Source organism: Triticum aestivum, chromosome 2B (genome assembly GCF_018294505.1).
Source record: "Triticum aestivum cultivar Chinese Spring chromosome 2B, IWGSC CS RefSeq v2.1, whole genome shotgun sequence".
In the NCBI taxonomy this organism is placed as follows: Eukaryota; Viridiplantae; Streptophyta; class Magnoliopsida; order Poales; family Poaceae; genus Triticum; species Triticum aestivum.
In genome coordinates, this window is record NC_057798.1 from 660,446,229 (window position 1) to 660,461,984 (window position 15,756).

At 44.1% G+C, this 15,756-nt stretch overlaps 2 protein-coding genes and 1 long non-coding RNA gene across 12 annotated transcripts; 1 reads left to right on the forward strand and 2 right to left on the reverse strand.

Moving 5' to 3' along the window:
• Positions 1-32: 32 nt before the first annotated feature.
• LOC123046555 (uncharacterized) lies at positions 33-8,429 on the reverse strand. Of its 10 annotated transcripts, none has more exons than XR_006422415.1 (9): positions 8,168-8,429; positions 5,125-8,007; positions 4,429-4,549; positions 3,548-3,620; positions 3,124-3,254; positions 2,683-2,738; positions 1,951-2,156; positions 1,440-1,537; positions 33-934 (listed from the first exon to the last, which is right to left on the reverse strand). It is a non-coding gene; the product is annotated as an uncharacterized lncRNA (long non-coding RNA). The 10 variants fall into 10 exon arrangements; XR_006422416.1 differs by having other exon boundaries at positions 2,683-2,768; XR_006422409.1 differs by lacking the exon at positions 2,683-2,738 and adding an exon at positions 4,643-5,058.
• An 80-nt stretch (positions 8,430-8,509) lies between these two features.
• Positions 8,510-10,861, forward strand: LOC123046554 (uncharacterized). The gene is made up of 4 exons (XM_044469952.1): positions 8,510-8,753; positions 8,835-8,970; positions 9,080-9,152; positions 10,342-10,861. The coding sequence occupies exons 1-4, from the start codon at positions 8,714-8,716 to the stop codon at positions 10,609-10,611; spliced, it is 519 nt and encodes a 172-aa protein (XP_044325887.1). The 5' UTR covers positions 8,510-8,713; the 3' UTR covers positions 10,612-10,861.
• A 1,251-nt stretch (positions 10,862-12,112) lies between these two features.
• LOC123041941 (replication factor C subunit 3) lies at positions 12,113-14,631 on the reverse strand. Its single transcript, XM_044464490.1, has 7 exons — positions 14,408-14,631; positions 14,093-14,252; positions 13,829-13,910; positions 13,572-13,701; positions 13,424-13,487; positions 13,261-13,329; positions 12,113-12,443 (listed from the first exon to the last, which is right to left on the reverse strand). Exons 1-7 carry the CDS (start codon positions 14,583-14,585, stop codon positions 12,344-12,346), a joined length of 783 nt encoding a protein of 260 aa, XP_044320425.1. The 5' UTR covers positions 14,586-14,631; the 3' UTR covers positions 12,113-12,343.
• Positions 14,632-15,756: the final 1,125 nt, after the last annotated feature.

Genomic DNA, 15,756 nt, shown 5'->3' on the forward strand with positions numbered 1-15,756 from the left:
TATATATATATATATATATATAGAATAAGCGGTGAAAAACTGCTTTTGACTACAAAGAGAACAATATAATCTAAAGATCATAGACTACATTATACAATACTTTTCACCACAGAAGCAGTGGCCTGGAAAGAATAGCAGAAGAAGAGGCCTTCACATATATACAGTAAGCGATGATAACCCGCTTCTGAGTACAGAGATAACAACAAAGTTTAAAGATCGTAGACTATATCATACACTACTTTTCAGCATAGAGGCAGCAAGTTAAGACTAAAGCGTACACATATCTTGCTTGGAGTACGCCAAAATGCGAAAGATCCTTGTCTGATCGATACGTCAGGACACATTGACCAAAGCTCACCAGAAACTATTTCTGGTTGCTTCGAGGCGCTGCTCAAACTTCATAGCAATGTAGCGTAGCCTCTGCGTCAGTCCTTCAATGCTTGCCAGCGCTGTTTTCATAACTCCCTTTGCTATCCCGCCCTTTCAAATGCCGAGCAGTCGTTGTGTTTTCTATTTGGGCAAAATATGAGCTCATATACCTGACGGCGTAGTAGCATGTTTTGCACAGCTTCTTGATTGTTTTATTTGATGCAACCAGCCATTTGACCAGGTGCGTCACTTGATTTTGAAGCTTCTTGACATGAGTGTAGTGGTAGTCCCTCATTTCTTTGCCATATGCATTTTCCATGTATCTAATAGCTTCAATAGCAGCACTGTCTTCAGCATCTTCATAGCTATCTAAGATTGCACCTGACAGAGAACTTGGAACAAGTGCACCATCGAGCAATTCCAAAGAAGAAATGAAAGTAACCGTCACACGATTCTTTCCGCCTGGGCATATCTTGTGATAATAAGTTGCGGGGGGTAACTTCAGAGCTTTCAGCACCAGGGCGAATATGTGGGCTTAAGGAATTACTATCAGATAGTCATTCTCCTGTACAAGCAAAGTAAGGATTAAATTTCTGTCTGACAAAATAATAGTTGAATCGACAAATGAGGATTTCAATTGGGCATGGTAGTTTGATTGAGTGTGAAGCCCTGAGTTGTTCTATTTAACTACATAAGAGAAGTTACAGGTAGGCCTGCCATTCTTGTAGGCGCCACTAATTGTGAGGATACATGTGTAGAGTTACACAATTGAAACAATGAAAGAACAGAAGACTGACCAAAGACACCCTTTCCAGAATGCAACACTGAGGAAAATATTGTCCAGGAAATAAATATGATTACTACAACTTCACCTCATTCAAAAAACTCAGGATGAGTTCTGGAAGACCAATTTCCACGAACCTAGCTACCTATATTTCATTATGCATGTATCTTTTATTCACTCTTCCAAGAATACAGAAGCAAGGCAAATAAGCCGGCGATGGAGCAAAACTAAAAGGCAAGTTTATAAAGACCAATGAATGAACTACAACTGGTGATTAGAAGATTACATTGGGCGCAGGCGTTGCTGTCCTTGATGCTGCTGATCCTGGGGAACCGTCTCACAGACGATGCCAATGTCCATGTCTTCCATTGTGAGATTTTTGATCTGAGATTGAAGAGGGGTAGTGCAGTGAGGAGAAAGCAAACGAAGCATGAAATCGAATATTGTTGTAAGAGTGTGAGCCAATCGGTGTAAGAGTGTGCGTTAACATATTGTTGTTCGAAAAGAATAGCTCATATATTATATGTAGTAAGTACATTAGGTTGGAAATGATGCACTAAGTCATGTAGGATGGCCAATGTCTCGCAGAAAGATAAATAACCTTTTTAGTTATCTCACAAATATGAAATAACGATGCTCTTTGAATAAATGAATACTGGTTTCTGTAAGAGGAATTGAAGTAAATGTAATAGTAAATGGAAAAACAGAACCGTGCCTTGCAAATGTTTGTTTTTTTACGTAAAGGAAAAGAAACACCTTTTCTTGTGAGTAACAAAAGGAAAAAAAGAAAGAAACACCTTTCTGTTCTGCGTATATGGAGATAAGTATTTCGATGGCCCATATGTTATTTAGCCCGGCCCACGAATAGCGACAGTCGTGACCCATGAAGAGCTGAATATGAAGCGGCAGCGAGTGGATCCAACGAGCTTGTGTATCCCCTTTCTTCCTCGTCTCTTCAGTTCGACGCCAGAGGCGTCTACATACGCTAGAAGCATGGATTTTACTACAAAAGGGAAGGCATCAACAAGCATAAGTATCTCAATTTTAGCCACCAATGCAGAAGACAGGTCATGTGCTTTTGTTCAAGCTATGCAATATTAATAATCATATATTTGTTTGCCCATAGGAATAATAACCGCAAGGTAGTCTAACCATTAGCAAATATTCTATTAAGGGAAATAACAACACAATTAAATGGTAGAAACTCTAAAAGGGGCAAATAGTCATTGGCTTGAAATCATCATCTTGCTCGTGAGCAAATAAACACGATTGTTTAATTATCTCATAACAAGCTAGATCAAAAGCATTAAACAACCTAGGGTGTGCCTAGCCTTACAAAATATCATAACACATACATTTGGTGGAGAAGGCAGACAATTATGTACTGTGAGCCAGTCACACTACCACGAAAACCATGATAAACCTTGATAAGACCAGGTCGACCATATGGTGGCAAAATCATCAAAAAGGTATATGGGGAAGAACTCATCGGAGCAAAGCCAATAGAACAATAAGTAGACCTCACTTACATGCAGCGCCAGCGAAACCAATCATAAATTTGGACGAGTGTTTCGGAGAGAAATTACTGCACAACAATGGCAACCGACCACAAGGCCTTTAAAGATGAATATAATATTAACACAACAGCAGTTCAGTTTCCGTAAGCGGAACAATGAAGAAATATATCGTATAAGTTTACTTCATTTGGTCACATATTGTAACCAGAAGTATTTATGTGCACAAAAAAGGAAGGCAGACTTTCCTTTGGTCTAATTTTCACAAATTAGTTCTGACTGCCTACTGAATGGAAGCTACTAAGTTGAGTAAAACCAAGCATGTATGTGATCTGACCATCGTCAACTGCAAGTAAACTAAGTAACTAACTATATGTACCAAAATGTACAAAGCTCAAGGTCTGTTAGGGAGACAAACAGTTAGGGGGACAAACACAACGAATAGAGGATGCACACCTGATGCCTGTTGAAGTTTGCTTCGGCCTCCTCTCAAGGACAAATCCAAAACAGAATCAGCAAGCCTGTGTGCCTCCGTGGCAAGCTTTCCACATCTCCGTCTTTAGTGTATCAACTTAAATATTGACAATCTATGCACTCACAAATAGAGGTAATGGTAACAAGTAAGTAAAACACACATGCATGGATTATAAAGTTATGAGTCTTTGGCATCACCAATAAAATGAACTATGCACAATGAGCATGGTACAGAAACAATCACAATGATGAATAAATAAATTGCTCTATCGATGGAATCCACAAACACCTCGGCAATACAAATTATATTGTATTTTGAATAGGAAAGCTAATCCAAACACAACCTTCAACAAAAAAATCTGCAACACGAGAATGGTCCAAGACAAAAGGCATGTGTGTTACTAACCTATCGCATAAATGTGTCGTCATAATGGCTATGTGTAGAATTTGACAAGGTTATAGTTTCCACTCCTTGGACTCTGAAAAACAGAATGATAAATATGGTGAGCACATAATAACATAACATTGAAGTTGTAATGTTCAATCAACACACTGCAGCCATCTGCATATGCGTAAACCACTGAAAAACAGAATGATAAATATGGTGAGCACATAATGATAAATATGGTGAGCACATAATAACATAACATTGAAGTTGTAATGTTCAATCAACACACTGCAGCCATCTGCATATGCGTAAACCACTGCTGCTCTACAAACCTATATTACCTGGATAATTATTCTGTTCTATCATCAGTGAAAACATGCCTATGAGGCATCCTTACTTCCCTCCATTGTTTTGGTGATATTTCTCATCTTCACCCTACTGCCATTCGGATCTTTATTTTATACTTCACACCCAAAAAATGAGTCTGTGGTGGAGTAAGTTGACCATGCCTTCTCGCATAATTATTCCAATTAAAAGTAGCCTTTTCTTGGTCTTTCTTTTAAGCAAATACTAATAGTTGAAAGAGGATAAACCACAACGTCGGTTCGAACGAGACCTCCGTGGAACCATCTAGCTAAAATGACACCGCCAGTAATCAACAAAAATAAAACAATTTTTGAGAGCTCATCACAGAGCAAAACAGAAAAGATTTCTAAATCTGAAAACTCAAATTAAACAAATATTAGAGACTCCATGGCGTAAATTGGAATGGATAACAAAGCACACTTATAGGAAATAAACAACATGTATTCATGTGAACAGAAGTTCCATATTCAAAGCCAAAAACTGATATGTTGGGTTTTGAAGAAGATTCAAACATCAGATGTACTGAAACTTACATCTGAACCACACCATAGTTGGTCCACGGAATGCCTCTCCACTGCCTCCGGTAGCAGCACCATTTTTCAGCAGCAGCAGCCTCGCCTCATCAGCTGATGGAGGTAACATCAAGCACTCACGCTGATTTTGCAGAGAACAACAGTAAAACCTACAACTATCAGTTATGAATAATAATAAAAGGGTGGGATCAATTATTTAGAAACAAGTGAGCACCTATTATTAGAAAAGCCGGTGCATCACATTTATCTCTCCTCTTGCAAATTGTAAAAAAATTGAGCAGTGCAAATTGTAATTAATATCACTGAACAAGAATACTATAGGATTATTGATTTATTCGTGCGAAGACAAACATGATAAGTCACCTGAAGCATCTATGTTAATTTAGGTGAGAGCAAATCAGTATGTTATGCAATAGTTTGATACCATAAAAAACAGTTGGAGAATGATCAAATAAAGTTATTACCCAGCAGCGCCACCTGATGTTCTGTGTTCAAGAGCAGTGCAAACATAGGCCGATGTGTATAACAAAAAAAAAGTTTGCATCCAAGGATAACACAGGAACATACGTGATTGTGTGTGTGAGAGAGAGAGAGAAGAGAGAGAGAGAAATATCCTCTTCTTTCTCACATCTGCACAAATTGACATAGATCAAGAAATCGAAAAAAGATTGGGGGAGGCAAATGACGAGGTCATACATAGGCAGCCCAGATTGGGGACGGGGACGACGGCCGGCGCGCAACGGACGACCACTCATCCACTCCAGCGGCACGCCAACGTAGATCCTGGAGCTCCAACCTTGCTTCTCCTTCCCCCATCGCTATCCTCCTCCCTCCTTGCTCCACCACGCCCACCATGAAGATCATGCAACCCATGCTCTTGTATGGTGGTGACTTGTGCCCAATCTAGAACGTGGGGAGGAGAAAAGCGAAGGGGAGGAGAAGAGGCACTGCTCCCCTCCTCCTGTCGAGTCCTCCTCGAGGGCGAGCTCCTCCTGCGAGGCCGGATCAAGGCCGACGGGCGCCGGCAGAGCACGGCCCGGCCGAGGCTGAGGCGGCGGCGGCGGCAGGAGGGGAGGTGGAGGCGGCGGCGGCAAGAGAGAGAGGAGGCGGCTGCGGGGCGCGGGCTAGGTCTGGCTGCTTTTACTTTTTTCTCTCGCGGCGGCTTCCCTTTTTCTTTTCTCTCGTGCCCGCTCGCCCAGGTCGCCCGCTCGCTCGCTGCTCTCTCTGAGCCGGGCACCCAGGAGACCGACAAATGGGCCCGATGCGGCTAAAGCTGAGGCGCCGTCGCTGGGTGCGAACGAGGACGGTAAAAAACGCCCTGACAATCCACGATCGATTGGCCACAGCCCACGAGCGACCTGCCCCTGCTTTTCATCCACAGAAGCACGCACCATCCATGCGTCGCTGCAAGGCTGCCCTACGTCGAAACGTGACCCACTCGTCAGCTGCTCATGGGCCGATTACGGGGCGTACAAGAAAACGAGTGGTCGGATACTTACCAGGTCAATGAAAATTACTGTTACGACGCCAGCGAGGCAAAGCGTGCGTGCAGGATCGTTTTGAAATCGCGATGGCGCTGGATGGGCGGGTACTCTAGCAGCTTTTATATGTTAGATGAAGTGTTGTCCACTTGTTTCTATTTATATGTTTGCAAGCGAGAAATTTCTTGGCGAGTGATCATGTACATGTTACTTTTGACCACACAAAAATTTCAATACGGCTCGCCCGTTTATGTTACCTTGTTTCCGAGCCCTCGTCTTTCATGTGCTCGCTTCACCAGCTCTGCAGCTTTCGCACACCACCACCTTAGTCTCCCTCGGCTCCTCCATGAGTCCACCTCCACCCACACAACGACGAGGGTGGTAGCCTCGGATCTTAGGTGTCGCGCGAAAGGGGGGTCACCATGGATCCCATGGGCACAAGTTAGATAGAAGCAGTGGATCTCACGGTCGCTAGTGACACCACCTCCACTCCCTCAAATCTCCACGCCTAGAACGTGTATCTCCTCTTCCAAAAATGGGAAGTGAGATGGAGGGTTGGCCCAACATGGCTTTTTAGGAGTGTCACTAATAGCTAGTCTATTCCCTTTTGTAAGAATCTTTTACATGTTGTGTCAAAGTTAAGCTTGGTTAAAGCACCACTTGTAGTGTGCATAGAGGGGAGGAGGGTTTCTTTGCCCCAGCACATATAAGTGGCATCCATTTATGTTCAAAATTCAAAATATGAGTCGACAAAATGTCAAAAACAAGTGGTACAAGAATAAGGTATTGGTATAAAGTAGGTATCTCCAAATTCTTATAAAAAACTTCTTTTTTGCGCGTAATACCTACGTATAAGACAACAACAATGATGAGCTAACCCATATTGCAGTACTCTTTATTTTTATTTTATAATATAGGCCACAAGAATGCAAAACATTGCACGGAACTTAAAATATGCACATAATACTCAGTCGTCTACATGTTTTGAATTCAAACTGAAAGAACGGGATTTTTCTTTTATTCAACATTTTGGGTGTTGCTAAATGTGCATACCGCACATGGCTCCGCCACGCCACGAGCTGGATCAAGCTCGTGCGTCGTTGGATGTGCTTCCATTCGGGCACAGAACGGGAAATATATTGCTGAGCCTAGAGCATGTGCTGCGTACAACTTGTGTGTGCCCGTAGCATAGTCACGAAAAGGTGTGAGGGAGATCTATAGTCCACGAGATTAGATTAGCCAAGGTCACCACTAGGCGCCGGCGCACCGGCCGAAACTTTCGGCCGGTCCAGCCATAGCCGCTCGATGCGAGCCGCGCGGCGGTTGGATCTGGAGCCAAAAAAAATAATAAATCGCCCCAGCTTCTTCTTCCTCGGGCCCCGTGGCGCATCTCCGGCGAGATCCCCTGCGGCTCGCAGCACGGCGCATCTCCGGTGAGATCCCCCGCGGCTCGTAGCACCGCGCAGCTCCAGCAAAGGCCCCCGCGGCACATCTCCGGTGAGGCCCAGCTCCAGCCCCGCGGCGCATCTCCGGCGAGGCCCAGCTCCAGCAACGCCCCCGCGGCGCATCTCCGGTGAGGCCCCCCGCGGCTCGCGGAGCCTCACGTCACCGGCCGCAGCACCCGTTGTAGAGCTCGTGTTGTTCCTCATCCTTAATTTGCCAGTCGCAGCAAAAAATTCCACCGGCCGTAGCAAAAATTCTTGACGGTTCCAGCAAATAATAAAACGTTGGTAGCAAAATTAGAAAAAATCGACGACACTCCAACAACCCAAAAACCTGATGGTAGCAAAAATTGAAGCTTGTTCCAGCAAATCGAAACGCTAGTGGTAGCAAAAATAAAAAATCGAGCGCTGGTTCCAGAAAAATCAAAGAAGTCGGTGGTAGCAAAAATTGACACTGGTTACAGCAAACCACAAAACGGTTGTAGCAAAAATAACTTGTGGTCCAGCTAGGGGCTTCTCCAGTAGTAGCAAAAAATGTAGAAGGTTGTAGCAAAAACAGTACAAGGTTGTAGCAAAACACACAAGCGCAGGGTCTCGACAATCTCATGAAAAAGGATGTAACAAACGACAGTGCCGGTAGTAGCAAAAAACCAAAACTGTTGTAGCAAAAAAGTGGTACAAAAATGATTCCAGCAAAAAGACATGGCAGCAAAATTTGGTTAGTTCCAGCAAAAAACAAAAACGATGGTAACAAATTAGTACACTGGTTCCAGCAAAAACAAACATGGAAGCAAATCTGGAGTTGTAGTAACATACCTCGAGCTCGTAGCCATGGCCGCCCTGGCCTGTGAGCTCGCAGACCATGGCCCCCTGTCGTAATAGCGCCGGTGCTCAGCCCCGTCGCGTTCGGCCATGGCGATGGCATCCCTTGCAGCAGCAACAACTCCCGCGGCGCCGCGCTTCGTGGGTGAGGGCGCCCGTGCAGCAACTCTACAGCAATGGCGTCTGAGAAAAAATAGATAGGCAGAAGCAGCGGCGTGGGAAATCCAGGCAAGAAAGAAAGGAGATGTGGTGTGTGTGGACAGCAGCCGCGCTGAAAAGGATAAGGAAGCAGAGCGGTGTGCAGGCCCTCGCGGGATGACGTGTCTCTTCTACTTTAACGCTACGCGCGGGGTGAGCGAGTGGACCGGCCGAAGTTTCGGCCGGTGCCCCGGCTGTAAACGTTTCCCATTAGCCAAAGCCAAAAACCAGAATCACACACCACCCGGAGAACTGAGCTGAGATACTACTTCTGTTCTCTTCTCCCCCCTTTTCCGAGCCCCCCACCCGTCATCTCTCCAGCCTCCAGTCTCCGCCGACGCCATGGGGCAGGTCTGGGCGTCTCTGCAAGAGAAGCTCCAAGGTACTCCACCCCCCTACGCCGTCCCTTCGATCTCCGCCCCTCTTCCTCTCGGAAACTGAAGCACGAATCGAATTGGTGCAGGGCGGCACTGGAAGGAGAGGCAGGTGCGGAAGATCACCGACAGGGTGTTCGACCGGCTCACCGAGGATACCCAGAAGCCCGAGAAGGACGCCCTCAAGTTCGAGGAGGTCTACATCGCCGTCCTCTGCGTCTACAAGTACACAGCGGAAACGGGCCCGTTCCTCTCAGCCCCTCTCTGTTCCTGCGAATTCTTGTTAGATATGTTCCTGAATCCTGACTGGTTCTTGTTTTTTTTTTGTCGGCAGTGACATCAACAAGTACTTGCCGGGGCCGCACTACGACCCTCCGTCCAAGGAGAGGCTCAAGGAACTCATGAAAGTAATCACAATCTCCCCTTCCCCTTATCCAATTTTTGTGACTTATTTTGGTCAACTGGATATCGTGTTCTTCACCTGTGCATTCTAATTGAAGCAAAGTAATCTTGGTTTCTGCTTTTCGTTCCCTGAACATGTCAAGCATACTCTTTATATAGATTAAGTAACTATCATGTATTCATGTGCACGGAAGAGGATTTATGGCTCTCGAGAGCCACACACCCCTATACCAATATAGCATTAAAAACATATTAAGAAATTTCAGAAAAAAAAAATGAAACTTTGAGATATGAAACCTGGGTGCCCATTGTACACCCGTGTTCAGTTTCGTGGGGAATGGGTACCCGTGGTAATGTCAGTATAAAAGACAACAAATTCGCATGTATAGGGAAAAAAATTGGATGTAGATGTAATTCCTGCGCCGCAGATACCACGGGTACCTATTCCCCGTGAAAATGAACATGGGCGTACAATGGGCACCCAGGCCAAAATTTCAGAATTTTTTTAAAATTTCCTGATAACTTTTTTGAAGAGAAACTTGTCCAACATCGTCTGAGATAGTTTGGGCATATTCAGCGCAGGCCTCCAGAAACGCCAGTGCATAGCGGACGGCTAGCATGCTGATAATGTCAAGAGAGGTCGGGGTAGACCAAACTTGACATGGGAGGAGTCCGTAAAGAGAGATCTGAAGGACTGGAGTATCACCATAGAACTAGCCATGGACAGGGGTGAGGGGAAGCTTGCAATCCATATGCCAGAACCATGAGTTGGTTGCGAGATCTTATGGGTTTCACCTCTAGCCTACCCCAACTTGTTTGGGACTAAAGGCTTGGGTGCGTGGCACCCGGGTGCTCCAATGCATTTCCCTCATGTGCACTATGTTATCTATGATGCGCCCTTTATGCTAAAGTTAGTAGTATTGTACAGAAGTCTGAACTTATCACCCAGATAGATCTGAATACCTTTTTCTTGCCCGTGGAATTTTCCATTGTTTTATGTGCTCTAGTCTGTGATGCTGTCATATGGAGTGTATTTGTAGTTAGTACTGTTCATAACTGTGGACTTAACTAGTCACCTTGATACCTCCAGGCTCCAAGTATCTTTCTTTTCTGTCTGACGAAATGTGCAATGCTACAGCTTTGGTTTCTATAGACAAACAAGTTACAACTTTGATGGATATCTCAAACACGCAGGAGTTTGACATCGACATGAACGGTCTCCTGGATCGCGAGGAGTTCGCGGAGTTCATCCGGAAGCTGACCGCCGAGTCACTCTGCGCGATCAGCCTCAAGCTGATCATCACGCTGGTCGCCGCCCCTGCGCTGGCGCTGGCGACCAAGAGGGCAACCGAGGGCGTCCCCGGCGTCGGCAAGGTAGTGCACAAGGTGCCCAATGCCATCTATGCCGCCGCCATCACCATGGCTGCCGTGCTCATCCAGAGATCCGCCGAGGGCGTCGAGTAGAAGCGGCATCGCGCCGTGAACTGTAGATGCACCAGGCAACCAGGGAGGGTGTAAATGTGCTGTGATTTGCCGTGTGAAGGGTGATGCCCTGTGGGACTTATAGTTTTCTGTAATATCTTCCTGTCTGTGCTTCTTGGTGTTGCTAGCCTGGTGTGATTCAAAAAGACAGTATTCGCTGCTTGTTGACATGATAAATTCTTGGACTAAATAAAGCCGTGGTCCTGCTACGCCTGGCGGTGCTTTGCTGCTTCGAGATTGCCCTTCTTTTGATGGACCATATGTTCCTTTTCTTTCAGTCTCTTAGCTCTTTTTCTTTTGAGAGGTTCAGTTAATTCTTTCCGGCCATTAAGAGAACATAGTTTCTGCTAACACAGTTTCTTTGAGAAATATTGTGTGAACACAGTTTTGTAGCGAGTGCCGCCTGATGGGAAAAGATAGTAGGCCGGCCACTGTGCAGCTCACTAATGCAATAGAGAAGTTTGAATATAAATGTTAAAAATAATGCAATAGAGAAATTTGTATATATAAATTAAAAATGCTCGTGTTCCTAGAAATAAATGTTCTTACATGCAAAAAAAGTTGATATCAATTAAAAATTGTTCACCATGAATGGAAACTTTTTATTCATATATCTTTTGAAAAGTTCATGTATTTCAGAAAAAATTGTTCGCGCGTGTTAGAATATATCGTTCATGAAACGTTTATAAAAATGTTCACATATGTCCCTCCAGAAATACAAAATATAAAGAAGAAAAAGGAAATACAGTTTTTTTTGAAAAACGGCAGGTTGTGAAATATATTTAGGGAAAGTACTGAATACATCCTAATACAACCCCATGGTGCTTCTCTAAACAGTGAGTAATATACAAGAATTATTTCAAAACTTTTAAAATGCCAAAATGTTATTTCCAAAATTTGAAAATGCTATGAGCGCATTGCTCAGGTAACCTTGCTTGCTGGTTTTCTTTTCTTTTCTGCTAATGCCGGAAACACAGCAATGAAGCTGCATCGAATATGGATATATCTCGGTGGAATAATACATGCTTCGCCATTTCTCCGAAGCTAACAATTATTCCTTTCTGTTGCCTTTTTGCCCCTTTTGGAATGACTTACGAAATACATATGTCTTAATAGGATAGATACTACAGGACTCACCATTTTCGTGAAGGAGACACCGGTTCCTTGTTGATGTACTCCCTCCGTCCGGAAATACTTGTCGCAAAAATGGATACAAATGGATGCATCTAAAACTAAAATACATCTAGATACATTCATTCCTCCGACAAGTATTTCCGGACGGAGGGAGTACCTTGTTTCCATTCTGAATGATTGTGTTTTCTCGCTTGCAAAACTAATACTCCCTCCGTCCGAAAATACTTGTTGAAGGAATGGACGTATCTAGACGTATTTTAGTGTTAGATACATTCATTTTTAGTCATTTTTACGACAAGTATTTCCGGACGGAGGGAGTAGATGTCAAAATGTTTTTTCATTGTCAGGACAGTGATTAGTTGAGTTGTGAATGACTCCCTGCTGCATAAAAAGTTGAATCCATCATGTACATAACCTAAACCTGATAGCAATCAGTTACAGTCGGGTTCTAAAATCCTACTGAAGATCCCAAGCACAGAGACAGTTCTAGCATAAAAAATTCTCCCTGACATGCTTTAAGCTAAGGATAAGAAGGTAAATAAACTGCCCCATAATTTCCGGATCAGAGTAGGTGGTCAAATTAGGCGGCAGCAGCAACCATAGCCGCCCGAGCAGTCGTGAAAGTCGAGATCAGTGCCCCAAGCTGCAGTTTGTTGTTGCAGGCGAAGGTTAGCCGATACCTGCACAGAAATGATGTCAATAACGTTGCTGACTGTTTGAAGAGGCACTGCCAAAAGAATTATCTGACTTTTGGTCCCAGTATTTTAGGAATAGAACGATTCAACAAGTCAAAAGGGGAAAAAAATCGTAGCTCATTCCTGATGAATATTTCCAAGGATCATTTCAGATCATATAAGGGCTCCAGTACAGTACAAAACCCAAATATTCCAGATAGGCAAAGGTTTTCCTATGTGCAATTGCTTCGTTGAAACTACCACATTTTTCACTTTCTGAAAATCAACATGTTGGACGTGTAGAGAACACACATGCCAAGTTAACCAAATACTCCCTCCGTCCCAAAATTCTTTTCTTAGATTTGTCTACATACGGATGTATCTAATACTAAAACATGACTTGATACATCCGTATTTAGACAAATATAAGACAAGAATTTTGGGACGGAGGGAGTACAAATTATGCTTTGGAGTGTGGCACTGTTTCGGCAACATGATTTGTGTCACTTGTTGCTTTGCTTAGTTGACTAAAGTCTACAGCCTAAAGGAATGACCATACTCACCAAGCCAGCCTGGCCATAACATTACAGTTACTGAGCTATGGTTAGTACTTCTTGTGTGAACTAAAATGACTACCGGAATGACACAATAAGCATAAATCATGTCATCAGAACAAGTAAGGTAATTTAACTTGTGAGAAGTGAGCACACAGTGTTACTGTTACAGTTAGGTGTCGCGATTTGAGCAGAATCATCAGCAAAATATATCTAATCGATGACAACTTTGGTTAAAATTGAACTTTAAAAGTATAAACACGACATACTCAATATCTGCCAAATCATTAATCAACTTTACTCGTACATTGGATGGCATATTAATTTTGAACACAAACCTGCAAAAAAAAATTGAAATAATTAAAAGGAGCCTTAGTAGGATTTGGAGAATAAGGAAGCTTAGAAGGAACGAAAGGGAGAGAGAGCACTTACATAGTGACCTCTCGTATGATATCAATCAAGGCCAGACCTTTTCTCATCTTCGTATCAGATATATCTGAAAAGATAAGGATACAGATTGCACATTAAGCACACATTTAGATCATGAATTGTGAAAGATGGTAATGGTAATTAGGAGTACATTTAAAGCTGGTTGAAAATGGTTCATTTAGTAACCAACTCGCTATCTGCTCAATATCTTTAGGCATGGGGTTTCCCGTGCAAAGGTAGACAGCTTCTTCTGTTATTTGTGGGGATGCCATGTGTGTTGACTGCATATAAAAGGCAATGCATCTCAGTATCAAAACAAAGGTACATCAGCTCATGGAACAAAACAATGGATAACAATACAGCAGCTTCGAAATATATAAAAAAAACTTGAGATTATTCAGACGTAACCTGCAATATATTCAAAGCCTTCCTCATGTCACCGTTACTTAACCGCACGAGGGCTGTCAAGCCACCCTTATCGACATCAAGTCTGCAAAAACAAGCATAAACCTAGTGTTGTCATACTCAAATATATAGAGAAATAAAAATAAAAATTACTGACTTCTAAAGTCCCAACAGAGTACTGAAGGAAGTTAAGGATAGGAAACTGAGGAACCAGACAAAAGGTCCAGATTCCTAACATAATCTTACAAGAAAAAGGTAAGTTCTTACCCCTCAGATTTTATTACATGTTGGAGACGCTCACTAACATTAGTGCCATCAAGTGGAGCAAATCTAAACCTAGTGCACCTTGATTGTAGTGCTGGAATTATTTTGTTCACATGGTTGCATATCAGTGCAAACCTTGTGCTCCTTGTATACTTCTCAATGACTGGAAGTAGGATAGAGAAGTTCAAAATCCTGACCATATGAAGCGAAGCCATACTACATGACTAATCCACCAAATCTATACACCATATTCAACTATCATGTGGTAAAAATCGTAGAGGTAGTGAGGGCCAGAGCCAAGGGGAGAGGGGCACTCACTGGTGTCCACGATGTCGCGGTGGGCGGCGACGTCGGCGAGGGACTGGGGGCGGTACTTCTCGACCCATGGCGAAGATTTGACGGCAGCGGCGGCGGAGAGGGTCGCCTTGCCCTTGGTGGCCGGCCGCACGGCGGCGGCGTCGGCGTCCATCGGAGCCGCGGCGGTGGTTCCGGCCATGGCGCGGCAGGAAAGGCAGAAATCGGGGAATGGACTGGTCAGTGTTGCGGCCCGCTTGAGGAGGATTACCTCTGGGCTCCAGCCCATTTACGGCCCAAGACGTTACAGCAAGTCCAGCGCAGATCCGGGACCTCCTAACCGACAGCTAGTATACCCCTCAAAAGAAAAAGAAACAAGTCCATTTTTCACCCCAAAATGTAGCCTGAGGGACAAATACCCCTTGAACTCAAAGTTGGTATGATTTTAACCCCCAAATCATTAAAACCGGGTAAATCTCCTCAGATGGTTTTACTTCAATTTTAGCCGGTTTTGGGGCCAGAAGTGTGACGTGGCATGGTATTTGGGTGTGCAGACATAGATAGTTAGCTTGCCTGCTCGTGATGCACGTCGTTTGCCATAGCGCCGCCTCCTGTTTGCGCCGTTGTTCCTGCCATTCCTCTCACACAACGTGCTCCTCGAGGGTGCGGCGACGGCGACGATCTTCATGGTCTACGAATAGACCGACGCGTGGTGGGACGGGCTGACGGCGCCCCCAATGCTTTGCCACCCGACGTTCCTCTCCCGCCGGTTGTCCCTCCGGTATGTGGCCGCGGCTGGGCGGCTCATCCTCGTCGTGGGGTTCACGCAGCCGCTCGTATTCGACCTGGCCGCCATGCCCATGCTGTAACATCCCCAGCATCACCCTACAGTGATCTCCTCTTAATCATGACAAGTCATCATCATTGCAATGCTTGATCACAATGGTGAAACATCTTATTTCAAAATCCTTATCTGAATTCAAATTCAAATGCAAGTGGAATTTGAAGTTGCTCAAATATTGCTGCAAAAATGTTCATCATTTGTCAAAAATTCCATAACAAATGATCGTTAAGGAAAACATCACCATATACTACAAAATGGTCCTAAGCATTTTAAACAATGCAAAACTAGCACTAATAATGCCATTTCCGTTATTAAAAATCCCAAATGGAATCAAAACGCGTCCAAACTTTTTATGGCAGAGCACATTATTCCCTAGTAATTTTTGGCCAGGCACACAATTTTGCTAAGTCATTTGGTGGCTAGTTTAATTGCAAAAGCCAGCTGCTAAAAGAAAAAACAAAAAAGGGGTAAGAAAGAGGGGTGGGAGTGCCCCTGGCCTCCCTTTGGGCCTCGGCCATCCCAGCAGGCC